Raw genomic sequence first — 26681 nt, 5'->3', positions numbered from 1 at the left:
AGAAACATCTTGTATGTGCCCAGCTGGGGACCTGGCCCACAACACAGGCATGTACCCCAACTGGAAATCGAATCAGTGACCCTTTGAAGTTCACAGGCCAGTGCTCGATCCACTGAGCCACACCAGTCAGGGCTACATTTCTTGTGTATACATCCATGTCTAGGGGACATTAGGTTTTGATTGCAGTTTTGACAGAATAATTATCTTTTATTGGGTTTAAAATATTCCAAAGACTTACAAAAATTATAATTGTGATCAATACCCTTTAAAAAGGAAAAACTCCATTTTCTACCTTCTGTATAGCAGAAAACCCAGTTGTTCCCTTCCTATGTCTTTCTTTCATGTGTCTTTCTTTCACACAGAGTATGTCACTTCCGATACTTCTGGTCACAAAATATGGGGGGGGGTTTCCCCACATCAAGCAGTTCTGTGCGATAGTAGCTGGGTATCCTACAATCCAACTCAGTTTTGACACAGTCTGCTTTGAGATGGTATCAGATCCACATGTTAAGGGCTCAGTCCCACAAAACTGCCCCATCCCACAATTTCAGACACCAGTTGCAAGCCTGGTTATCACCTAGGCTTCTAACCAACCCACTATAGGTTGGAGGTTTCCACAACCCTTGCCCTGTGGGTCCGATTACTTTTGCTACAACAGTTCACAGAACTCAGGGAAACTTACTTACATTTACCAGTTTATTAACAACATGACAAAAGATACAAGATAAACAGCCAGATGAAGAAATATATAGAGTGAAGTCTGGGAGGATCCATAACTGAGGAGCTTCTGTCCCCCTGGAGTTGGGCTGCTTCATCCTCCCAGGGTAGATGCGTTCAACCCAGAAGCTGTCTGAACCCATACTTTGGGGATTTTATGGAATCTTCATCATGTAGACATGATCAATCATTAACTCCATTTTCAGCCCTTCTCCTTTCTTAAGAGAATGGAAGTGGGGCTAAAAGTTCTAAGCTATTAATCATGACTTGGTGTTTCTGGTGACCTACCCCTCACCCAGGAGTCATTCAGGAGGCTACTCAGAGTCGGCTCAACAGAACAAGAGTTGCTCCTACTGCTCTTACCACTTAGGATACTCAAGGGTTTCAGAATTCTGTGCCAGGAACAGTATATATTTTCTGTTATCTCACACCCTTAATATCTTAAGGATTGGTACAAACCTATGCAGAAAGATACTAATACCCCAATAAATGAACTAATGAACAAAGGACAGAAAGACAATTCACAAAAGATGAAATAAAGTGGCTAACAGTGTGACTAAATGTTGAACCTCCCAACTGATCACACATGCAGATTAAATGAACAGTGTGATTTTCTAAAACTAACAGTTGAATAAATATTTAAAAAATAATGGACCCTTTTCTATCAAGGCTTTGGTAAGATCAGTGCTCTTCATACACTTCTGCTAGAAGTGTTAAGGTGGTGATTGTGCCCTGGCTGGCTCAGTGAATTGAGCATCAGCCTGTGAGCCAAAGTGTCACCAGTTTGATTCCTAGTCAGGGCACATGTCTGGGTTGTGGGCCAGGTCCCTGGTGGGAGGTGCAGGAGAGGCACCCACACATTGATGTTTCTCTCCCTTTCTTTCTCCCTGCCTACCCCTCTCTGAAAATAAATAAAATCTTTTTTTAAATGCTGGCGATTGTATTATATTTCTCTAGTTCTTTTATTCTCCTAAATATTTCACACCTTCTCCTCTCTCCTCAAGCCTCTAATGGCCCCTCCTCCTTGTTTTACCCTCAGCTCGAGTGACCTGGCTTCCTATTTCACTGAGACAATTGAAGCAATGGGATGAGAACTTTCACCAGCTTCCACCCTTTTATTTTCTTTCCTGAAGGACCAAAATGCTCTGTGCCCAAATGCTCTGCCTGCCTCCTGTTAACTGTGGATAAACCGTTCATGTTCCTAAGGCCAACCCTGCTCTACTCTTTTTTTTTTTAATATTTTATTTATTTATCTTTAGAGGGGAAGGGAAGGAGAGAGGGAGAGAAACATCAATGTATGGTTGCTTTTCGTGCGTCCCCTGCTGGGAACTGACCTGCAGGGAACTGGTCTGCAACCCAGGCATGTGCCCTGACTGGGAATCGAACCGCGACTGTCTGGTTCGCAGGCCCGCACTCAATCCACTGAGCTACACCAGCCAGGGCCCTGCTCTACTCTTACACTAGATCCCATCTCCTCCAGCCAACTTAAGGGCATCACTTCGTCAATTCTGCCCTCTTTCTCCTGCCTCAGTTTCTCTTCACTGGCTCTTTCCTATCAGATGTATAAGCATGCATTCATGTTAAATAAAACAAAACCTACTCTTGGCCTCACTCCCTTCACCCAAGCTACTGCCCCATAGTTTTTCTTCCCTTATATCAAACTCTTCCGGGCAGTTGTCTATACTTCATCTGTTTACTGTCTCCTTTCCCTGTTCTTGTTTCAGTCTGCTTTCCTGAAATTGCTCTTAACAAAGTCCCCAGTGATCTTGATGTTAATAAATCCAGCGGCCAGCTCTCAGTTTTTGTCTTACTTGACCAGTCAGCGGCATATGACTTAGTTGCTCTCTCCCTTTTCCATAGAACGTGTTCTTCACTTGGCTTTAAGGACATCCCTCTCTTCTAGTTGCTTTCTACTTCACTGATTATAGCTTCTGACTCCTTTGCTGCTTCCTGTCTTCTCCACTTTGGAATGTCCCAGAGTCCTATACTCAGTCCTTTCTCTTCTATCTATAGGTACTGCCTTGCTGAATGATTTCATCTGGTGTCATGACTTTAAATACCATGTATCCAATGATGACTCCTAAATATATGTCTCCAGCTTCAACTTCCCCCTTGAACTTCAGATTCTAATATGACCTAAATATTTCAAAGAAATCTGTTCTAATGTATACTCCTGATCTCTCCCCTAAACTTATTACTCCCGTAGCCTTCCCCATTTTCTTTTTTTAATTTTTAATTTTTTAATGGTTTTATTTATTATTTTTAGAGAGAGGGGAAGGGAGGGAGAAAGAGAGGGAGAGAAACATTAATGTGTGGCTGACTTTGACGTGGTCCCCACTGGGGGCCAGGCCCACAACCCAGGTATGTGCCCTGACTGGGAATCGAACCAGTGACCCTTTAGTTCACAGCCTGCACTCAATCCACTGAGCTATGCCAGCCAGGGCTAGCCTTCCCCATTTTCATTAATTGCAACCCATCCTTCTACTTGCTCAGCTTAAAAACCTTGGCATCATCCTTGACTTTTCTCTTCCTCATGCCCCACATCTCCTCTGTCAGCAAATACCATCAGTTTTCCCTGGTACTACCCTGGTCAAGCCACCATTCTTTCTTGCCTGGATTATTATCATAGCTTATTAATCGTTGGTCTTCTGCTTGCACTCTTTCCAGCCACCTCCTTCTCCCAAGTCTATACTCAAAGACAACAGCCAGAGTGATTCTTTTAAAAACTGACTCAGCTCTTGTCACTTCTCTATTCAGAATTCTCCAGTGATTTTTTATGTCATTCACCAAATGTCTACCATGGCCTACAAATCCTTGTACTAACTGACCCCCTGTTACAGCTCTGATCTCAACTTCCCTTTTTTTCTTTTTTTTTTTGACTGAATAATATTTTTAAAAATTTTTATTGATTATGCCATTACAGTTGTTCTATTCCCCCCTTTCATTCCCCTCCACCCTACCCCCCCATCCCCATCATTTACCCCCCTTTAGTTTATGACCATGTGTCTCAAGTTCTTTAAATTCTATATTTCCCATACTATTCTTGCCCTCCCCCTGTCTATTTTCTACCTACCATCTATGCTATTTATTCTCTGTACCTTTTCCCCCCTCTCCTCCTCCCACTCCCCTGTTGCTAACCCTCCATGTGATCTTCCTTTCTATCGTTCTGCTCCTGATCTAGCTGTCCTCTTAGTTTGCTTTTGTTTTAGGTGTGGTTGTTAATAACTGTGAGTTTGCTGTCCTTTCACTGTTCATCTTTTTAATCTTCTTTTTCTTCGATAAGTCCCTTTAACATTTCATATAATAAGGGCTTGGTGATGATGAACTCCTTGAATTTGATCTTATCTGAGAAGCACTTTATCTGTCCTTCCATTCTCACCTTCCCTTTTCTTTGGCTCTTCAAACCTTTGCACTTACCATTCCTTCTACTTGGGAGGCTTTTTCCTCCCACACAGCTATTTCCTCACTCCTATAGGTTTTCTCAAATGCCATTTTCTCAGTGAGGCTTTTCTTGACCACCGAATTCAAAGTTTTCTGCAGGCACACAAACATACACTCAGTAGCACTCCTTAGCCCCTTTTCTGCTTAGATTTTCTCCATAACACTTAATCTACATCAAGCACACTTACATGTCTTACTTACTTATTCTGCTTTATTCCCTGCACCCTATCCCAGTACACCTACACCAGCTCCCATGAGGGCAGTGGTTTATGTTTGTCTGTACCCCTGGTGCCTAGAACAGTGCCTGCCACATAATAGGCAGTAAATATTTCTCGAAGGAATGAATCTTACAGACTTTTGCCTAAACCTTTCACATAAAAAGCCTTTAAGAAGTTGATACCCGGAGGCCACTACGTTGGCGGCTGCGGAGGAGGCTGCTCTGACCGCAGCGCATAAAGGGGCTGCTGCCAGGTGATGCAGTGACCACTGTGGCAGGCGCGGGAGCCCAGTGGGCCTCGGCCCTCTATAGGTCCCGCTGAACGCGCGCTTCCGACGAGCTGTCCATCGTCTCCGGTCAACCCGCAGTCACCGAGGCGGCTTTGCGCCCCCTCACCCCTTCCCTGTCCCTCCCCTGTCCCAGTCCCCGCCCTGGAGGCTGCCGCCACCTGCCTCCCACGATGGCTCTAAAGAGAAACCACAAGGAATTGAATGACCTGGCACAGGACCCCCTCCACACACACACACACAGTGTTCAGCAGGTCCTGTTGGAGATGATATGTTTCATTGGCAAGCTACAATAATGGGGCCAAACGACAGTCCCTATGAGGGTGGAGTATTTTACTTAACAATTCATTTCCCAACAGATTACCCCTTCAAACCACCTAAGGTTGCATTTACAACAAGAATTTATCATCCAACTATTAACAGTAATGGCAGAATTTGTCTTGATATTCTATGGTCACAGTGGTCTCCAGTACTAACTATTTCAAAAGTACTCTTGTCCATGTGTTCTGTGTTGTGTGATCCTAATCCAGATGATCCCTTGGTGCCTGAGATTGCTCGGATCTACAAAACAGATAGAGAAAAGTACAACAGAATAGCTCAGGAATGGACTCAGAAGTATGCGATGTAATTAAAGAAATTATTGGATAACCTCTACAAATAAAGATAGGGGAACTCTGAAAGAGAAAGTCCTTTTGATTTCCATTTGACTGCTTTCTATGAGCCCATGCCTTATCTTCCCCTGTGCACGTTTACCTGATACAGGTAAACATGTGCACATGTGCAGCAGTTCTGCATGTTGTACATACTTGGAACAACAAACTAGAAATACTGTACCTTCTGTACCAACATTGCCTCCTAGCAGAGAAGTGTGTGTGTGACAAGCCAGTTCTTCAGGCATAACCTGGGTGTGAGACTAAAAGCTTTCTTATTGACTTAAATTTGGATAACGGCAAGGTGAGGGGTGGTGGGTATGGTATGTCCTTGGATGGGGAAGAAAAGCTCTACTGACTTACAGGAGATGGTTTTTAAGTGGAATCCTTTTAAACTCAAAACAGATAGGAAAAGCAAAGCGAAGAACACGAAGCTGTTTCTGTACTCATTTTCTGCTGAAGGACCTACATCTTAGGTGAAAGTTATAACCAACCAGATTAAAACCTATCATTTTAAAGGTCTAAGTTTAACTGGATTGGAGTTATTAGTACATAAAGTGTGATGGGCTTTGTTCCCACCTCTTACGTCTCCCCACCCTTTAACCCTCCTCCTTTCAACCCCTCTTTTTCTCTTCCATATTCTTTGGTTTGTACATGGTTTCTCAGTTAATACATAGCTAATAGCTCTTATTTATCTTATGTTTTTAACTGCTTATATCTCTCTGGAAAAGGGTGAAAATTCATTTGATGGAAATACTTGTGTCTATTTAAAGACCCAGTTGCTCCTCTGGAGCTTGTACGTTCAAGAATGATTAATCTGTGTAATAAACTGATTACTACAGTCATTACATATAAAAAAAGAAGTTGATACCCTTTGACTCAGTAATTGCCATTTTAGGAAGTTTGTAACTACATAATTGGAAAGTAGGCAACAAATCATACTTGTATTTTATCATGGCATTAAAAAAACTTTTATTTAAAAAATTTTCAAGCATCACAAAAGTAGAGAACATAGTATAATTGTATAGTGAGCTACCATTGAAATAGCTTCCAGCTGCAGTAGTTATCAAGATGTGACCACACTTCCTAGGGTTATTTTGCTGCTGTTGTTAATGTTTTTATTTTATTTTAATTATATTTTGATTATTCTATTAAAGTAGTCCTGATTTTCCCCCTCTCACTCCCCTCCACCCAGCACCCCTTACTATGTCAGGCAGTCCTCCCACCATTGTTCATGTCCATAGGTCACATGCATATGCCCTGTGGCTGCTTCATTTCCTGCACTGTACTTTACATCCCCATGGCTATTCTGTAACTACCTATTTGTACTTCTTAATCCCCTTACCTCTTCACCCATTTCCCCACACCCCCTCCCATTTGACAACCTTCCAGTAATTAAATTCTTTTCTTTTGCTTTTAACAGTCTCTCTTTATCTTTAACCTTCAGCCTCTTAATAATGATGTGTCTTGGTGTGGGCCTCTTTACATCTGTCATAATTGGGGTTATCTATGCTTCCCGGACTTGCATGTCTATTTCCTTCACCAAATTAGGGTAGTTTTCTTTCTCAGTTTTTTCAGATAGATTTCCAATTTCTTGCTCTCTCTCTTCTCCTTCTGGCACCCTTGTGATTTGAATGTTGAAATGATTGGAGTTGTCCTAGAGGCTGCTTACTCTATCCTTATTTTGCGGAGGGAGATACTTTTTTCTTCCTGTGGTTCTGATTCATTGTTTTTTGCTTCCTTATGTTAAAAAATATTGATTTCATTCTTAGTTTCATTCACTCTACTGTTGTTTCACTGTACATTGTTCTTTATTTCAATTAGTGTCTCCATCATTTCTAACTAGATCTTTTTTATGCTGTGAAGTTCCTCACTAAGTTCCTATCTTTATAACCAGTGTTTTGAACTCTGCATCTGATAGATTGCTTATCTCCATTTTGTTTAGTTCTTTTTCTGGAGTTTTGATCTGTTCTTTCATTTGGGCCATGTTTTCATATCTCCTCATTTTGGCAGCCTCCCTGTGTTAGTTTCTATATACTAGTTACAGCTGCTATGGTTCCCTGTCTTGGTAGTGTGGCCTAATGTAATAGATGTCCTCTAGGGTCCAGTGACGCTGCCTTCCCTATTACCCAAGCTGGATACTTGAGTTGAGCCTTTCATTTGGGCTGAGTATACCCTGCTCTTGTAGTTGAGCCTTGGTTGCTGTTGGTAGATCAATGGGAGGGACTTACCCAGGCCAGTCCACTGCAGGGACTGACTGTGACCACTGACCACCAACCTCTGCCCTCCATGGAGGATCAGCTGGCTGTGCAGGGGCAGGGTGGTGGTGCTCCAACGTGGTCTGTAGCTGTCCACTGGGTGCTAAGGTCCTGGGGTTTACGTGGTGGTGCAGACCGTCACCTGTGTTTTACACAGAGCCACCCTGCCTGAACTGTAAAGCAATCTGAGATGGTTGTTACCTGTGCTGGGTTTGGAGAGTCCCAGGTGAAGCCAAGCTGTGACTATAATCTGGCTGCACTAGGGCTCACTGAAACCTGCTGTTGCTTGTTTGGTAAGATTTAGGAGCAAGACCAGCCATTCTTACAGAAAAGCAGCTTGGGTGGGCCTATAATATGTGGATTCGGGTCTCTGTGGATCTCTAAGGTGGGTCACACAGTGTTTGCCAGGTTGATGGAGTCTCAGATATGGCACCAACCTACCTGCTCTGTGGCAGGAAGGCTCAGCAAAGGGACAATGTTCTCTGCTCACCACCCCAGCCAGGCACCTCAGTCTCATCCTGTATACTACTGGTGCCCTTCAGGCTGCCATCCCAGTGCTGGGACTCAGAGGGCATGAGTCTGAGTAGGTGAGTCCTTGTGTGGGTTCTTTAAGAGAAACTACATAGGGCTCCAGAGCCCTCCTCCACCAACTAAATCTTTGCTGCTTTTCAAAACCAGAAGTTATAAGGACTATCGTCTTGACACTGGAACCCTGGGCTGAGGGGCCTGGTATGGGTCCGGGACTCCTTGCTCCTGAGATATCCATCCCACATTTGTATCCACATGGGTGTGGGGCCAGTCCATTCCACAGTTGCGCCCCCTCCTACCAGTCTGGATGGTTGTATTTTCTTTAATTCCATAGTTGTCAGACTTCCATTCAACTTGATTTCTGATGTTCCCGAGTGATGGTTGTTTTCTATTTTTGTTGTAATTTTTAAAGTATTTTTGTTGATTATGCTATTACAGTTTTCCCAATTTTCCCCATCTATCCCCTCTCTGCCCTGCGCCCCACAACCCTCCAGGATCCCCCCCCCGCCTTACTTCATGTCCATGGGTTGTGCATGTAAGTTCTTTGAATTCTCTGTTTCCTATACCATTTTTGACCTCTCTCCATCTATTTTATGTCTACTAATTATGCTTCCTCTTCCCTTTACCTATTCCTCCCTTCCCTCTCCCCCTCCCCCCTCCCCCCTCCCCACTGAAATCCCTCCATGTGATCTCCATTTCTCTCATTCTGTTCCTGTTCTGGTTGTTTGCTTAGTTTTTGTTTTTGTTTTTCTTTTAGGTTCATTTGTTGGTAATTGTGTTTGTTGTCATTTTATTGTTCATATTTTTTATCTTCCTTTTCTTAGATAAGTCCCTTTAACATTTCATGTAGTAAGGGCTTGGTGATGATGAACTCCTTGAATTTGACCTTATCTGGGAAGCACTTTATCTGCCCTTCCATTCTAAATGAAAGCTTTGCTGGATAGAGCAATCTTGGATGGAGGTCTTTGCCTTTCGTGACTTCGAACACTTCTTTGCAGCCCCTTCTTGCCTGCAAGGTTTCTTTTGAGAAATCAGCTGATATTCTTATGGGCACTCCTTTGTAGGTAACTCTCTCCCTTCCTCTTGCTGCTTTTAGGATTCTCTCTTTATCTTTAATGTCGGGTACCTTAATGATGATGTGATTTGGTGTGTTCCTCTTTGGGTCCAACTTCTTTGGGACTCTCTGGGTTTCCTGGACTTCCTGGAAATCTGTTTCCTTCACCACATTGGGGAAGTTTTCCTTCATTATTTGTTCAAATAAGTTTTCAATTTCTTGCTGTTGTTCTTCTCCTTCCAGCACCCCTATAATTGGGATATTGGAATGTTTCAGTTTTTCCCAGAGGTTGGTTCCTAAGATGCTCTTCACCTTTTTGATTCTCATTTCTTCATTCTATTCCAATTGGATGTTTATTTCTTCCTTTTGGTCCAAATCATTGCTTCGAGTCCTGGTTTCCTTCCTGTCCCTGTTGGTTCCCTGAATATTTTGCTTTATTTCATTTTGAGTATCTTTCATTTGTTCTTTCATTTTTCAACTGAGCTCAGTTAGTTCTGTGAGCATTTTGATTACCAGGGCTTTAAATTCTCCATCAGACAGGTTGGCTGTATCCTGATCAGTTAGTTCTCTTTCTGAGGGTTTGCTCAGTTCTTTCATTTGGGCCTTATTTCTTTGTCTTGGCATAGCTGATAGGTTTTAAGGGAGTGGAGTCTTACGTATTCACCCAGGCAGGGCAACCCTCTTTTCTGCGCTGTGGCCCTGTCTGTGGGGGAGGGGCCACAGAGGAAACAGTGGGGCTCACCTGCCCATCTCTAGCCCCACTTTCCCGTGAACTCTTGTGTGAGACTGGGAATTTCTCCCACCATGGCAATCCCACTGTAGTCCACAGTCAACTCTGAGTCTCAGTTTTGCCCTCAGCCAGCCCCTCCTTCACAGTTCACTGACTTGCTGCTGGTTTTCTTAGCCGGCCCCCCACACCCATCCCTGGTAGTCTGCTGCCTCACCTCGGGTTCTTACTGGTCTTGTTCTGGTTGACGTTTTCTTTAATTCCTTGGTTTGTCGGAGTTCCATGCAGTTTGATTTTCTGGCACTTCTTGTTATTTATTGATATTAGATTGGTTGTTATCCTCTTTTTGGTTGTGCGAGGAAGCGAATGGTTTCTACCTACACCTCCATCTTGGGTAGAACTCCTATATTTTAGTTGTAATTTTGATATGGTTGTGTAAAGAGGTGAGCCATGTCTGCCTACATAGCCATCATGACTAGAAGCCTCTCTCGCTAATGTATTTTAAAATAAATTCTATACCTCAAATTGCTTCACTCCCACGTTCTTCAATATGCACCTGTAAAATTGACAGGCATTTTCATACATAATCATAATGCCATTATTACTCCTGACAAATTAATGATGATTTTTTGTTGTCATCTTAATATTCTGTCCATTTTTGGATTTTTCTCAGTCTCAAAAAAAACCAAAAACCTTTCTGTAGTTTGTTCAAATCAGAATCCAAACATGATCCATATATTACAATATTATTTTTAATAGCAAAAAATTGGAAGCAGCCAAAGTGTTACATGAAGAAAAGCTGATTAATTGTGGCAGTGTCATAAATCTGTGGTTATTTCTCTAGTAGGATTATGGATAATATGATTTTACCTTTCTTTAATACTTTTCAATTTTTTCTGAGTATTCTGTACTAAGAATTAGGATGAAAAGTATTTTTAAAGAAAAGATTTTAACTGTCTCTCAGTGGATTTACTGAATTTGAATTCTGTATCTCACTGTGCCCTCACCCTTTTTCTTAAAGAACCATGTCTGATGCCATTGTTCCTTGCTTGTATTAACTTTTCTAGGTCCGAGCTCATCAGCTGGTTCTTCCTCCTTGTGATGTGGTGATCAAGGCTGTTTCTGAGTATGTTAGTTCCATCAAAGACCCCTCTAACCTGGATGTGGTTGGGAAGGATGTTTTCAAACAGTCTCAGGTGAGTTTCCCTCCCCCTTCCTAAGAGTAGCCAGTTTTTGTACCTTCACCAGTACCACCAGCAGATGTGATCTTTTCTATGTTGGCTACCTTCTCTCCTAGCTGCTTGTCTTCTCTGTGCATACCATACCAGAACCCTAGGGTCCCTTTCATAAAACATTACTAGGACTAGATCGGAAGGGTTTTTTACCTTTTTCCCGCTGATTATCAAACTTATCCAAGCTCATCCTAGAAAATTAAGAAAAAATTTAAAAGCCTCTACAAATCTCATTACCCAGAAACAACTTGCTATATTATCACTGGCATATATCCTTCTACTCTTTTTGTTGTTGTTGTTGTTGTTGCTTCAATGTATATTTTAATATAAAGGAGATCTTGCTTATTGGAGAATATTGGGTAATGAAAAAGACTACTTAAAGTAGGTTCACATAAAACAAGAATCTACCCTGGCTGGTGTAGCTCAGTGGATTGAGCACAGGCCTGTGAACCAAATGGTCTCCAGTTCAATTCCCAGTCAAGCCTCCATTGCCGGCCAAGTCTCCGGTAGGGGGTGCATGAGAGGCAACCACACACTAGTATTTCTTTCCTATTCTTTCTCCCTCTCTTCCCCTCTCCCTAAAAATAAATAAATAAAATCTTAAAAAGAAACAAGAATCAATATTTCATTGCTTATAGTGAAAAAAGAGCTCGACTAAGATTTTGTCTTGTGAAACTAAAAGAATAAGTTACTTTTATTTTTAACGATTTAATTTATACTTGCACTCTGGGTTTTTTAGTTTTTTTTTTTAAGATTTTTATTTATTTATCTTTAGAGGGGAAAGGAAGGAGAGAGGGAGAGAACTGGCCTGCAACCCAGGCATGTGCCCTGACTGGGAATCGAACCGTGGTTGCTTGGTTCCCAGGCCCGCGCTCAATCCACTGAGCTACACCAGCCAGGGCATGGGTTTTTTAGTTTTATTTTCTAAGTTAACATAGAGCAAAAGTGACTTTTGTATATATGTGTACACAGTTGTATGAATTTTTAACACATGTATAGATGTACATGTGATTTATGTAACCACCCTAACACTTTGGATCAGAACAGTTGAACCACTCCAAAATCTCTCATGCTATCGCTTTGTAATCACACCCAAACATATGCCTAACTCCTGGCAACTACCAGTGTATTCTCTGTCACTACAGTTATATCTTTTAGAGAAGAGCATATTACTGGAATCATACACTATGTAATCTTTGAGAATGTCATTTTTCATTCAACATACTGTCTTTGAGAGTCTTGTGGATAGTTGCATGTTGCATCCACCTATAATTTACTCATTTTTTAAAAATATATTTGATTAATTATGCCATTACAGTTGTTCTATTTCCCCCTTCATTCCCCTCCACCCTGCACTTATAATTTACTCATTTTTATTGCCAAGTAATATATATTGTGTGGGTATTCCACCATTCATTTATCCATAGATAATATTTGAGTTATTTCCAATTTTTGGTCAAGCTGCTGTTAACATTTGTATATAGATTGTTTTTTTAATTTTGATTTTATTTACTTTTAGAGATAGGGGAAGGGAGAGAGAAAAAGAGGGAGAGAAATATCAAACGGTTGCCTCTCGCATACCCCCAACTGAGGACCTGGCCCACAACCCAGGCATGATTGGGAATTGAACTGGCAACTCTTCGGTTTGCTGGGTGACACCTAACCAACTGAGCCACACCAGTTAGGGCATTACACATTTTTGTATGAACATAAGATTTCTTTTTCCTAGTGAAAATAAATACCTAGGAGTGGGATTTGGGGGTCACATGGTAAGTGCATGTTTAACTTTATAAGACCCTGCCAAACCATTTTCCAGAGTGGTTGTTCCATTTCTCATCAGTGCTTATTATTGTCAGTATTGTTATAGCTATCCTAATAGGTGTGTTGTAATAATCCATCATAATTTTAACTTGCATTTCTCAAATGACTAATGCTAAACAATTTTTTCTTGTGTTTACTTGCTGTCTATATGTCTTTGGTGAATTGTCTGGTCTGTTTGTTAATAGTCTTTTGCCCATTTTTTAATTGTGTTGTTTGTTTAGTTACTGTTGAGTTTTGAGAGTTCTTTATATGTTCTGCATACAAATCTCTTGTTAGATATCTGGTTTGCAGATATTTCCTCCCAGTCTGTAGTATGTCTTTACATTCTTTTTTTTTTTGAAACTATGGTTCATTATTTTCACATGGACAGTTCATAGGAAATTATCAGTAGCTTTTGTTTCAAAGAAGAATACCCACACACAAAATACAGAACCTTGGGCTTAAAAGAAACTCATCTGTCACTAGAAGTCTGGTTGAAGAATTCATATTTTTAGAAGGAAAATACAGTACAGAATTCTGTAGAGAGCAAAGCAGTTTCACAATAAAGCTAGTTCGAATGGCTTATTTCCCAGGCTTAAAGTGATTTGGGGGAAGTATCACAGGGCTAGCCATAGGGCGATGATCCAGTGGTCACTGCCCAGGGCCTTGGAAAGTATCTTGCCATCACACAATGCAGGTAACAGAGAGTGAGACACCAAAAAATAATCAAGATGCCAACTAATATTTTTGGATTGAGCATTCATCATGTATGTCCAAAAGGTGTAGGCATTGGTCATATTGGGGTAGAGGTGTCGGGAACTATCAGCTAGTGGAACAGTATGCAGCAATTCCTCAAAGTTTTGCCAGTCTTGTGGAATGAAGTCAGCATTCTTTTTCCCTTGGGGTTTTGAAGGTCAGTTTCTTCATGAGCCATTTTGAGGTTCCTACATTGCACAAGGAGCTTGCGGGAAGTCAAGCCCTTCAAGAACTTGAGAAAGACTTCATCCCAGCATTGCTGGTACTCTACATGCACCAGACCTTGGCCTGCATTATGTACACAGGCTGTTACCAGCACAAATGTATCAAATCTAGCCAGTGCCATGGGAGACTTTGAGAGGGCACTGGCAGAAGATTAGGCCCACACCACTGCACCCTTCCTTGTCTGAAGGAGCTGACCAGTACAGATGGGATAGTCCAGGCAGCTCGTGAAGTTCAGCTAGTAGTTTATTGTGTAAATACTTGGTCTCCTGCAGGCACAGGATATCTGGGGTTTCTTTCTTTATCCTATCTAAACCTTTCTTCTTAATCCAAGCTCAAAGCCCATCCACATTCCTGGAGCAGATCTTGAGTGTGCCTATTTGGCCACTGGGTGAGGTTTTCTGATCTTGGTGTGTCTTCTCATACAGGACTGGCCCCTCTCCTGCTCCCTCTTTTTTATTTTTCTTTGCTCCTAACATCAACTTACACTTCTTTTTTTTAATCTTCACCTGAGGACATGTTTATTAATTTTTAGAGAGAGGGGAAGGGAAAGAGAAAAACATCGATGTGAAAGAGAAACCCATAGGTTGCCTCCCGTACATGCCCCTACCGGGGATGGAACCCACCACCTAGGTATGTGTTTTGACTGGGAATCAAACCTGCAATCTTTTAGTGCATGGGACGATGCTGCAACCAACTGAACCACCCAGCCAGGCCCAACTTACTCCTCTTGACCTCTGGCTCAGCCTTGGGCTCTTCCCTGTCTTTTAGCACCAATTCCTTTTCCCCACTCTTCAGCCCTCCTGTAACAAATGCCCTCCTGTGCCACGTTGCCCAGTGAAGCAGTATTTTTATGTTGCTTGATCAAGTCCTTGCCAGGCTCCTCCTTACCTGAGCACAAAGGATGGAGCACCTCTCTGTACATTGTTTTAACAATGTCTTTTGCAAAACAAAAGTTTTACATTTTTATCAGTTTTTATCTTTTATGGATCATGCTTTGGGTTTATGTCTAAGCACTCTTTGTATAGCAGCAGGCATGACAAATTCTCCTGTTTTCTTCTTAAAATTATATAGTTTTACATTTAGAACAAATCGTGTTTTGCGTTTATTTTTGTATAAAGTGTGAGGTGTTTTGTTTTGTTTTTGCATGTGGCTGCTTAATTGTTTCAACACAGTTTGTTGAAAAGACTGTCCTTTCTCAATTGAATTGCCTTTGTCAAAAATCAATTGTCCATATTTCTGTGGAACTATTTCTGGACTCTGTTCTGTTCAGTTAACCTATGTGTCTATCCCTTTACAAATAGCACATTGTCTTGAAAACTGTAACTTTATGGTAAGTCTTAAACTTGGGCGGTGAGTCCTCCAATTTTATTCTCTTTTTTCAAAATTACTTTGGCTATTTTTGTTTCTTTGCTTTTCCATATAAATTTAGAAAAATCTTTGTAGATGGCTCTACAAAAATATCCTGCTGGGATTTTAATAGGAATTCCTTTAAATATATAGATGAATTTGGTGAATCTTCAAATCTATGAATACATTATGCCTGTATTTATTTAGACCATCCTTGATTTCTTTCATCAGAGCTTTATAGTTTTTAGTCCTGTGCGTATCTTTTTATATATTTATACTTTAATATTTGAGGCCCCTATTATAAAGGATATTGGTTTTTTCATTTCAATTTCTAGTTGCCCATTGCTTAAATAGAAATATGATTGTTGTCTCTTTACCTTGTATTGAGGTATTTAGAGAGGCAACCTTTCTAAACTCACTAAGAGGTTTTTGGTAGATTTCTTAGTATTTTCTGTGTACATGATTATGTTATCTGTAAGTAGGGACAGTTTTATTACTTTCTTTTCTAGCCTGTGTGCTTTTTTTCCTTGACTTACTACAGTATCTAGGATTTTCAAATGACCCTTGTCTTGTTCCTATTCTTTGGTGAAAGCTTTCAGTTAGCATTAAGTATGATGCTAGCTGTAGGTTTTGTAGATGCACATTATCAAATTGAGGAGGTTCTCCTCTATTGATAGTTTACTGAGAGTTTTATGGTGAATGGATATATTGTGTCAAATGCATTTTCTGCATCTATTGATAGGATTATGTGGTTTTTCTTTTTCAGTCCGTTATCTTTTTAAGAACATTCCTCCATTTTAATTTTTTTATGATATTATTTATTTGTAGAGGGGAAGGGAGAAGAAGAGGGAAAGAAACATCAGTGTGTGGTTGCCTCTCACATGTGCCCCCCACTGGGGACCTGGCCCACAACCCAGACATGTGCCCTGACTGGGAATCCAACTGGTGACCCCTTGCTTTGCAGGCTGACACTCAGTCCACTGAGCCACACCAGCCAGGCAGGGCAGTCCATTAATTTTTTAATATTGAACCATCCTTACATTTACAGGATGTGATCATGGTATATTATTCCCTTTTCCTATTTTTGGATTTGAACTCCTAGTATTTTATTGAGTATTGGCATTTATTTTTATGAGGAATATTGGTCTGTAATTTTTTATACTGTCTTGGTATGGTTTTGATTTGTTGGACACAAAAATGAGGTGTCAAGTGTTCTTTCCTCTTCTATTTTTGGGAGGAGATTATATAGGATTGGTGTTGTTTGTTCTTTAATTGTTCAGCAGAATTTTCAATATACCAGATGTGTCTGGTATATTTCTTTGAATTTATCTTCTTTAGAGTTTGGTGAGTTTCTTGAATTTCTAAGCTTGTCATTCACTAAATATGAGAAGTTTTCAGCATTTGTTTTTTTTTTAATTTTATTTATTTATTCTTAGAGAGAGGGGAAGGGAGGGAGGAAGAGAAGGAGAGAAACATTGATGTGTGAGAGAAGCATTGATTTATTGCCTCTTGCCCATGCCTCACCTACATTCTGGGCCTGCAACCCAGGCCTGTGCCCTGACCTGGAATTAAACTGGCAACCTTTCACTTTATGGGACAACACCCAACCAACTGAGCTGTACCAGTCAGAGCTCAGCTATTATTTCTTAAAATAGACATTCTATTCCACATTCTCCTTTCCTTCCCTGTCTATAGTAGCACTCATATGAGACCTTTTGGTATCATCCCATAGATCCTTGGGGCACTGTAGGTTTTTTTTTTCCTCTCTGTTTTAAAATTTTGGTTATTGTATTTTTACGTTCTAAAATTTCCCTTTGATTCTTCTTTTTGTTTCTTTGAAGAGACTCTCTTTCTCTTTGTTTCAAATGTGTTCCTTTTACTTTCAAGCATTTTTGTAAAGCTGCTTTAAAGTCATTGTCAGATTTCAACATGTGTTATCACATGTTGAAATGATCAACATTATCAGATAATTTTAACATGTATGTAATTTCAGCATTGTTATCTATTAATTGATTTTTTTATGCAGTTTAAGATTTTCCTGGTGTTGCCCAGGCCAAGTAATTTTGGACTCAATCTTGGACATTTTAAGTAGGGTATTGTGTAACGATATTCTCGGTCTTGTTTCAATATAACGGGGAATATTGATAGTTTTGTTTTAGGAGGCAATCTACCCACTTAGATTCAGATCACAAGTTCTCACCATCCTTCTGTGGGTATTGTTTCATTGTCAGTGCAAGTTTCGGAGCCTCTGCAAACCTATTTGGATTGGTCCAATGTATATGCCACCTAGTGACCAGTTTGAGACTTGGGTTGTGGTCAATCTCCAGTTCTCAGAGTCTGTGGTTTGCTGTTTAGTGTCAGATCCATATGTGTGCTGCTCCCTCTGTGTGCTCTCTTCAGTACTTCACAGTTCATTGGAACAACCTTTTCCAGTGTCTGGGGCCAAGTAGCAGGAGAACAGAGAGAAAAAGCATCAAAGGCTCACTGTACCTCTTCAGACTACTGCTCCTAGGATTGGAGAGGAAGGTTCCTGTCATTCAGTTTTAGTTTTCTGCTCTGTTCCTATTGCTACTGCTGCCACTACAAGTTTGCTTTGGGCTGGCACACACGAAAACAGTAAAAAGAAAAAGAAAACTGGGTGTTTCCATATACTTTCTTGAATGTTTGGAGACCGCTTTCTCACTTTTCAAGCCAGAACTAGACTAGGGCTTTTCGTGCAGCTCTCTCTGTCCACATCAATAAATGCTTCCAGATTTCAGGCTGCATTGTGTCCCTACCAGGGGATACTAGAGGTAAAGAAATATGCTAAGTTCATCTTGATTCAGTGATACTTTGAATTCCAGTCTTCTTCCCCAATCTTCCTGCTACTGTTTACTTTTCAGAGTCCTAAATAGTTACCCCTGGTTTTTATAACTACCTTTAGTGGGCACAAAATGGAGTATGCTGTCCATTTTACCCAGGACATAAATCCCTCCATAGATTTCTTTAAATGAATAAAGAATGAAAGCAGTGTTTGGTTGTGGAGGCATAAGTTTTTCAAACAAAATTTTGTTATATCCATTACTTCACATTTAACTTTATAGCACAATCATAAAGAGGGTTGCTTTAAAAAAAAAGATTTTTTTTTATTAAAAAAAAAATCAACCCTTGAGCTTTATTTTCCCAGAGGGCATACATTCTTTTGATATTCAAATCACTGTCCCTTCAAGTACCTTTCCTGCCCTCAGCTTTCATAATTCTCTTTTCTACCCTTCCACCATTATTGAACACTAAGTGCACCAGATCTTCATTGTTGGTGACTTCTAGCATGATGTGAGCAATACGCCATTATTTTCCTTGACCTTAGGAAATTCAGACTTTTATGACAAGATTTGCTTATTCACTTTGTTGCTTTGCATTGTACTTTCAGCTGTCTGCATCAGACAATTAAGAAGAGACAAACCCACAAAGAAAGAAATTGACATGTTTGGTAGAGAAAAATGCCAGTGTTAAGTAGAAGATATAGTTTAGACGGAGAATAAATTTTCCTTCCAAATTTAAAAAACTTTTTAAAAGATTTGATTTATTTTTAGAAAGAGGGCAATGGTAGGTGAAAGAGAGGAAGAGAAGCATCAATGTGTGGTTGCCTCTCATATGCCCCCTACTGGGGACCTGGCACACAATGCAAGCATGTGCCCTGACTGGGAATCATATCGGTGACCCTTTGGTTCTGAAGGTGGCACTCAATCCACTGAGCCACGCCAGCCAGGGCCAAATTTTTTTATTGTGGTGAAATACACATAACATCAAATTTACCATTGTGACCATTTTTGTGTACAGTTCAGTGGTATTAAATACATTCATAATGTTGTACAACCACCACCATCATCTATCTCCATAACTCTTTTCCTTTTGTAAAACTGAAACTCTATGCCTATTAAATAAGTCCCAATTTTTCCCTCCCCCACAGCCCCTGGCAACCACCATTCACCTCTTTGTCTCTGTGATTTTAACTCCTTTACATACCTCCTATAAATGGAATCATACAGTATTTGTGTTTTTTGTAACTGGCTATTTCACCTAACATGATGTCCTCAAGGTTCATCTCTGTTGTAGCATATGTCAGAATATCCTTCCTTTTTAAGGCTGAATTATATTCTATTGTATGCTGATGGAGGAAAAATTTATATGTGCTCAGTTGAATTTTTTTAATTTTTATTTATTTATTTTTAGAGAGGGGGAAGGGATGGAGAAAGAGGGGAAGAAAAGCATTGCTGTGACAGAGAAGCATCAATCAGTTGCCTCTTATCACACCCCCAGTAGGGACCAAACCTGTAGCCCAGGCATGTGCCCTGACGGGGAATCAAACCGGCAAACTTTTGCTTTGTGGGACAACACCCAAACAACTGAGCCACACCAGTCAGAGCTGAGTTGAATATTTTTTAATATACCTTTTGCTTCCCTTTGTAGCTTGATGAATTTTGGAACTTGGATTATGACTATTCTTTTTTTCTTTGAAGATTTTATTTAGTTATTTTTAGAGAGAGGGGAAGGGAAGGAGAAAGACAGGAGCAAAACATCAGTGTGCGAGAGATACATTGATTGGTTGCCTCTTGCACGCCCCCAGCTGGTGACCTGGCTCACAACCCAGGCGTGTGCTCTGACTGGGATTTGAACCAGCAACCCTTTGGTTCACAGGCAGACACTCAGTCCACTGAGGCATACCAGCCAGGGCGAATTATTACTATTCTTAATAACAAGAATTCCCTTTTTAATATAAAAAACCCCACAAAATTAAAATAGAGACTTTGCTCCTAATTTTATCCTAAATTATTTATAATATTTTCTTGTTTTCTTTATATGTATATTTTGATGTGGTGAGGTAGTCATCTCAGTATAAATTTTTTTAAAGATTTTATTTATTTTTAGATAGGAAGGGAAGGAGAGAAACATCACTGTGGTTTCCTCTCGCACATCCCTTACTGGGGACCTGGCCTGCAACCCAGGCATGTGCCCTGACTGGGAATCAAACTGGCGACCCTTTTCTTTGTAGTCCAGCATTCAGTCCACTGAGCCACACTAGCCAGAGCTCAGTGTAAAAATTTTTAACCTGCTTTTTTTTTACTTAATATTATGTCTTAGCTACTTTTCATTGTTGCTGTATCATTTTCATAAATATCATCTTTGTGGATTTATAAAAGGGTAGGGCTTTGTTAAATGGAATCACATATATTCGTGAACGTCTGTAGACAAGGTCCCTTGCCAGCCACTAGGATATAAATGTGAATAAATCATTATTTGTTCTCATAGAATTTGAGGTTAAATTGGTAGACAGATGCAAATAAATAAGCAAAACAAAGAAAAAACATAGGAAAAATTTCATAAAAAGCAAAGGTTCCATACAAATTGTGCACCTTGAAGGAAGAGTAAATGTTTGTCTGAGTACACAGAACAGAATGGTATGTTAGGGGAAGTATACATAATTCGTATTTCAGGGGATTGTGTCATAGACCTATTCTCAGTGACAATGAATAGTTTATAAGACATATTATTAAGTACAAAAAGTAGGTTAAAACACATGTGATATGGTTCCATTTATGTGAAAAAAACATATTGATGTACATGCATCAAAAGTTATGACAGGACATATGTGAAAATGGTAACAGTGGTTGCTTCTGGGGAAGGGAATGGGTATAGAGATAAAGATATTAGGGAAGAATCTGTATAGCCTGCATCTTTTAGGTGATTGTTTTCAATTATTATGTGTATTATTGAGTATTCTAATGAAGTAATAATGAATACATAAATAAACCTTGCTACAATGGAATCACGTAGATATTCTCTCAGTCTGCAATCCTTCTCAGTCAGCCCCATCTCCACAGAAGTAAACAGCATTTTTACTAATATTGCTATAGATTAGTTTTGCTTCTACTTGAACTTTATATGTACTGTTTTGTGTCTGTCTTTCACTCAGAATGTCTTTGAGATTTATCCATATTGTTTCATATATCAGCACTTTGCTCTTTTTTATTACTATATAGTATTCCATTGTATGAATATACCACGATTTATCTATTCTTCTGTTGATATGCATTTCAGTTATTTCCAGTTTAGGGCTCTTATGAATAAAGCTTCTGTTAGCAGCCTTGTTCCTATCTTTTGGCGGACAAATGTGCTCACTTCTTTTGAGTGAATTACTAAGGAGTAGGTTACTGTGCCATGTGGTAAATATATTTTTAATTTTATAAGAAACTGCCAAACTGTTTTCCAAACTGTACCCATATATATCTACCAGCAATTTACTGGAGTTCCAGTTACTCCATATCCTTATCAGTGCTTGATATTTAGAATCTTTAATTTTAGCCATTCTGTGACTGCATAGTGATGCCACATTGTGGTTTTGTATATGTTTAAGTGGTGTTGGTTTGAATGTTCATACCTTTTGAACCAGTAATTTCACTTTTACAACATTTTCCTAAGGACTTACTCGGAAATCCAGAAAATCTTATATGATTTGTTCTTTGCTGCATAACTTATCAAAGCCAAATGTAAGAAATAGCCTAAATTTTAGATACTAGAGAAGTAGCTACATAACTTATGATATATTTATAATGATAAAATATGTAGCCATTGAAAATTATAACATGATAAAAGCAGGGTACAACATTATAATAGAGTAAGGTATTTTTTTAAATATTTATTTATTTATTTATGTTTAGAGGGGAAGGAGAGAGGGAGAGAAACATCAATGTATGGTTGCCTCTAGTGCGTCCCCTGCTGGGAACTGGCCTGCAGGGAACTGGCTTGCAACCCAGGCATGTGCCCTGACTGGGAATTGAACCACGGTCCTCTCATTCGCAGACCTGCGCTCAATCCACTGAGCTACACCAGCCAGGGCTCTTAGAGTAAGGTATTAACTATAGAAAAATATGTGTATTAAAATAGTTCAGCCATATAGTTCAACCAAAAAAGTTTATTTTAAAAACTATTGGAAGGAGGAAACACATCAAAATAACTTTGGGTGGTGGTACTAGGTAACTTTCCCCCTATCCTTACGTATTTTTCTAATGATCATATTTTTAAACTTAATTAAAAGAATTTTCCAGATTTTATGTTCTATAATGCTTTTTCTTTATCTAATCTTTCCCGCAACATGAAAAATTACTCTCTTGGGTTTCTTTAAATATTTGATTTCTGCTACTGTTTTGACTCTCAAATTATAAATGCATGAAAAAGATACTCTCGTGTTGTTTCTTCTTCTGAACATCTCATGTTGCAACATCCAGTCCAGGACGGAAGATAAAATAGAGCGATTCAAGAAAGCAGTTGAGTACTATTCAGTCACAACCAAACTCCCTTCGCTGCCAGTGGGTTCCTCCTCCTTTCTAGGTAAGGCTTCCATCTGACCCAGAGCTGCTCTGTCCACAGAGACTGAGGTAGTCCCTCAGAAACTCCTGGACCAGAGTAGAATCACCTGCTTGTATTGCAACCTCCTAGAAGTCATTTCTGTTTGATAGACATTCTCCTTTTGATTTCTGTGTAATAAGTGAGGTTACATAAGACAGGGCCCCGATTTCTCAAAATTTTAGGTGGGGTCTCATGCCATTTCCTTAGCTTCGGCTTCTTCTGGTGCTAACCTCCACTGTGGCCTAGTATATGTAAAATAGAGCTATCTGTGGTGTCAGGCCTGAGTTTTGATTCCACCTGTGCTGTTTGCTATCTGTGTGATCTTGACAAGTCACATTTGTATGAAAGGTGGTTCATGATATACCTATTTATAGGGTTGTTATCAGATGAAAAAATAATTTATGTAAGATTCCTGGCATGATGCATAATAGCTGTTCAAAAATTGTTATTTATTATTAATAATTTTTCAGGTGACATGGGGTTAGCAGAATGTAACATGCTAGAATAATTAGGATTGACTAAAATGTCGCCTTTTCTCTTGGCTTCAGATTTTCATAATAATCGGATTGCAAATCCTCCTCATCCACGAAGTCAAATGTGCGCTATTTCTGCTGGGAAGCCAATGGTAAGTATCTTTCATGAGACCTGAGGCCATTTGTTAGCATTAGACACAGGTGCTTCCAGATTTTTGTAATCTGAGTTAAGGAATTAGGGTGGTTCGGTATATCAGAATGCCAAGGCTATATACACCTATGTCACACTCTCAACTTGAGTCTAGCAAACTATGTAAACAAAACATCTGAATCAGTAACCACTAAGGTGTTATGAAGGTACATTACCTAATTTTGGAGAGTGGTTCTAGAAGACCTGGATTGGTCCATTGTCCTGCCTCTGGAGAATTCTGTCCACATGTCACTGTTAGAATTTTTTGTTATTCCCAATAGGTTCTTTGTATCCCAGTAATCCATGCTACTGGCATCATCCACTGTCACAGCTTTTGAGGGAACTATCTTGGAGCCTGGTAAAATATTAAAAAGCTTTTCTGTCTGTTTTATTCTTTAGTTTGCTCACCATGTGCCCCAGAAAATGAAATATCCACCACCATTCCCACTGGGACCCAACTCCTCCCTTCTCTTCTCCCCTCATGCTTTGGGGGAGCCCCATGGTTTTTCTGAGGATCCCATGCTGCAAGACAGCCCCTTTGCCAATTGGGCTGTGTCTTATGACTCCTCATCACAGTTTCCCAATTACCTGACTTCCAAAGCCTCACCTCCTCTGGGACCAGACTCTTCTCACTCTTCTTCCTCTGATGGTGATGAGCCAAATGGAGTCAGTTCTGAGTAAGTACCTGTGCAGGCACCAAAGGGCACAGACTTCAGAAGCATCTGTATTCTTTTACTGATAACCTAGGCAAGGGTGTGGGGAAGTTATAGGTTCCTGGCTTTTCTCTGTGGCTCTTTGCTCTTAAGCAAAGTAAGAAAACTCTCTCTACTTGGTCACTTCATGCTCATTTTGACCCTGAACAGGTGGTCATTTTTGGATACCCAGGCCATGGAGGTAAAAGGCAGCATAGCAGCTGGTTAGGGAAGCCCTGGTGTGGGTGTGCTATGTGTCATAGCTATCATTTCTCTATTTTTGAGGGGAGTAGATTGAATGTAAAAAAAGGAAAAGAATTTAAAGAGTATTGGAACAGTTGAGTAGGCAGTTATATTCTTAGTAACTAAGACAGGGTTCTGAGGATTAACGTAGTGGGATTTTGTACTAGCTCATTTGTTCTTAGATTATTTTTCTAAAAAGATAATTCCTGGGAAACAGGGATACTTTGAAGTTTCAACTGTAACTATTTTCTTAGAACATGAGCAGACTCTAAACATGGTCTCTTACATGACGCAAAGGATTCAGAGTGGTTCCCACAACTTTTAATCACTTTGGTTTGTGTCAGATGAAAGAAGCCAGGAGGGTGGTGATGACCACTGAGTGGAAAGACACCAGGTCCATTGCTAACGCTTCATCCTAATTTCCAAAGGGTTTGTAAGAGTGCTCGAGATCAGAACAGACATCTTGAGTTGGAATATCTTTATCAACCTTCTTTCTCTTATCCACATTGTCTTTCTAAATTTTTTAGTCACTTCACAGAAACGTTTCAGCAGCAGCCTAGGTGGGAGGATCCAAATGGTGACAGAAGGTCTTGGGTACAGCCCATTGTTGCTGGAGTTTCAGATGCTACCCTCGGTGATGGTGAACCCCACATCCCATCTCTTCTTTCTATGTCTACAAGGAACCACATGGATGTCACCATTCCGCCCTTACCTCCAGTACCTCCAGAAGTCTTGAGGGTCGCTGAACACAGACACCGAAGAGGTCTTATGTACCCATATATCTACCATGTCCTCACTAAGGTGAGAGCAAGCATCTCATTGCCTCCCTCCTTCCCTGCCCTTGACAGGGTACTTCGCTGTTCCTAGAACTGTAAGTTACCAGAGAAAATTCTGATTATTGCTATCTGAAGGGAGATAAAAGGAGAGTAAGTATACAGGGGCCTCTCATTGTATTAAGGGTCTTAGGTGAGGAGAGACCAGGAGGAAATGGGACTGTGCAGTAAACGAGGCCCCAAGAAGAAGTATAAGTATGAGATTTCAAAGAAGATAATACAGCCCTGGCTGGCATAGCTCAGTGGATTGAGTGCAGGCCTGCGAACCAGAGTATCGAGGTTGGATTCCCAGTCAGGGCACATGCCTGGGTTGCAAGCCAGTTCCCAGCAGGGGATGCATGAGAGGCAACCATACATTGATGTTACTCTCCCAATCTTTCTCCTTCCCTTCCCCTCTCTCGAAAAATAAATAAATAAAATATTTTTTAAAAAAGAAGATAATACACCAACTTGGTGGATTCTGGTCTAGGGGAGGACACAATATAAGAGGCTCTATGCTCTTGTTCTTTGCCTCCTCCTCTGCTTCTCTAGAGCTCCTCCCCCTCCAACAGTCTTTCCATACAAATCCATCCCTCAGCAAATTGTCTAAGATGGACTTCCCCCATTTAGTCAGCTAATCAGTCATAGCAGAGACTTTAGAAATAGGATGTAGCTTTTGAGCTGGCTATGGTCAACTGGGTTTGTTATGGCTTACTTTTAGTCTGAAACATCTAAATACAAGTCGAAATTTTAGTGGCTCGGCTAGAGTTCCTTACTGGTTCTTCTCAGTCTAATTCTAAAACTTGAGGTAACTCATTTTCTCCTTTTTCCTGGATTGCTTTCTTCTTAGGGTGAGATTAAGATCCCTGTTTGTATTGAGGATGAGTGTAACATGGAGCTGCCTCCAGCTGCTCTCCTGTTCCGGTCAGCTCGTCAGTATGTATATGGGGTCCTTTTCAGTCTGGCAGAGACACAGCGGAAAATGGAACGCCTGGCCATACAGCGACAGCTACCTGTGGAAGGTAGGTATAGTTCTGGCATTGAGAGAGCTCTCAAAGTTTGATGCATAGCAAAAATAGCTATGCAAATTTGTTACACTTTCAGCTATAGAGTAGTCTGAGGAAATATATAGCTCGAGGAAATGTATCCTGGTGACATATAAATGTCACCAGGATACTTATTGGTATGGGGAATGAATTAACTTTACCCCCAATTCTTTAACCATCAAACATTTAGAATGACTAATACTTATAGGAACTATGCTGGACATTGGGAGTGTAGAGGTGTATCTGACACAGTCTCTCCTCTTTAGTGAGGCTTTTGTGTTAGACTTGATCCTGTAGATAATTAGAGCCATTGAGATGTTTTTAAGCTAGAGTAACCCTACTTAATTAGTGTGTCAAATTAGTGTGTTCAAAAGAAGCTTTTAAATTTCTGCTTCTGGGAAGAGGGAATACATACTTTTCCCTATTCCTCCTGCCAGATACAACTAAAAGCCCAAGATAGTATATACGAAATAAGCACTAGGCACTCTGGAAGGTGAAGAGAAAAAGGCAGGCTATCTGAGGACCCTGGGTTTACTTTTTCCTCATATATCGCAAACTGGGTGTGGGGCAGGCTGGCATCCCAGAGATGCTGACAGGTGT

General features: G+C 40.3%; 1 protein-coding gene and 2 pseudogenes across 4 annotated transcripts in view; 2 read left to right on the top strand and 1 right to left on the bottom strand.

Moving 5' to 3' along the window:
• Positions 1-26681, top strand: part of FAM120C (family with sequence similarity 120C) — a 108354-nt gene that overhangs the window by 40264 nt on the left and 41409 nt on the right. For 2 of the 4 annotated variants that reach the window (XM_037153662.2, XM_037153665.2), the window contains exons 4-9: positions 10947-11075; positions 22505-22607; positions 23174-23250; positions 23688-23965; positions 24751-25024; positions 25886-26057. In XM_037153662.2, coding sequence (XP_037009557.2) covers positions 10947-11075; positions 22505-22607; positions 23174-23250; positions 23688-23965; positions 24751-25024; positions 25886-26057 — 1033 coding nt within the window. Of the gene's footprint in view, positions 1-10946; positions 11076-22504; positions 22608-23173; positions 23251-23687; positions 23966-24750; positions 25025-25885; positions 26058-26681 lie in introns of those variants that run through there. The other 2 variants (XM_037153663.2, XM_037153664.2) reach the window with 2 other exon arrangements.
• On the top strand, positions 4836-5403 carry LOC119055467 (ubiquitin-conjugating enzyme E2 D2-like; annotated as a pseudogene).
• Positions 13529-18548, bottom strand: LOC119055532 (DNA-(apurinic or apyrimidinic site) endonuclease-like; annotated as a pseudogene).

The sequence above is a fragment of the Artibeus jamaicensis genome, unplaced genomic scaffold, assembly GCF_021234435.1.
Source record: "Artibeus jamaicensis isolate MK-2021 breed Jamaican fruit bat unplaced genomic scaffold, CSHL_Jam_final contig_1410, whole genome shotgun sequence".
In the NCBI taxonomy this organism is placed as follows: Eukaryota; Metazoa; Chordata; class Mammalia; order Chiroptera; family Phyllostomidae; genus Artibeus; species Artibeus jamaicensis.
The sequence above is the reverse complement of the archived record's forward strand: the minus strand, read 5'-3'. Positions and strand labels throughout refer to the sequence as shown.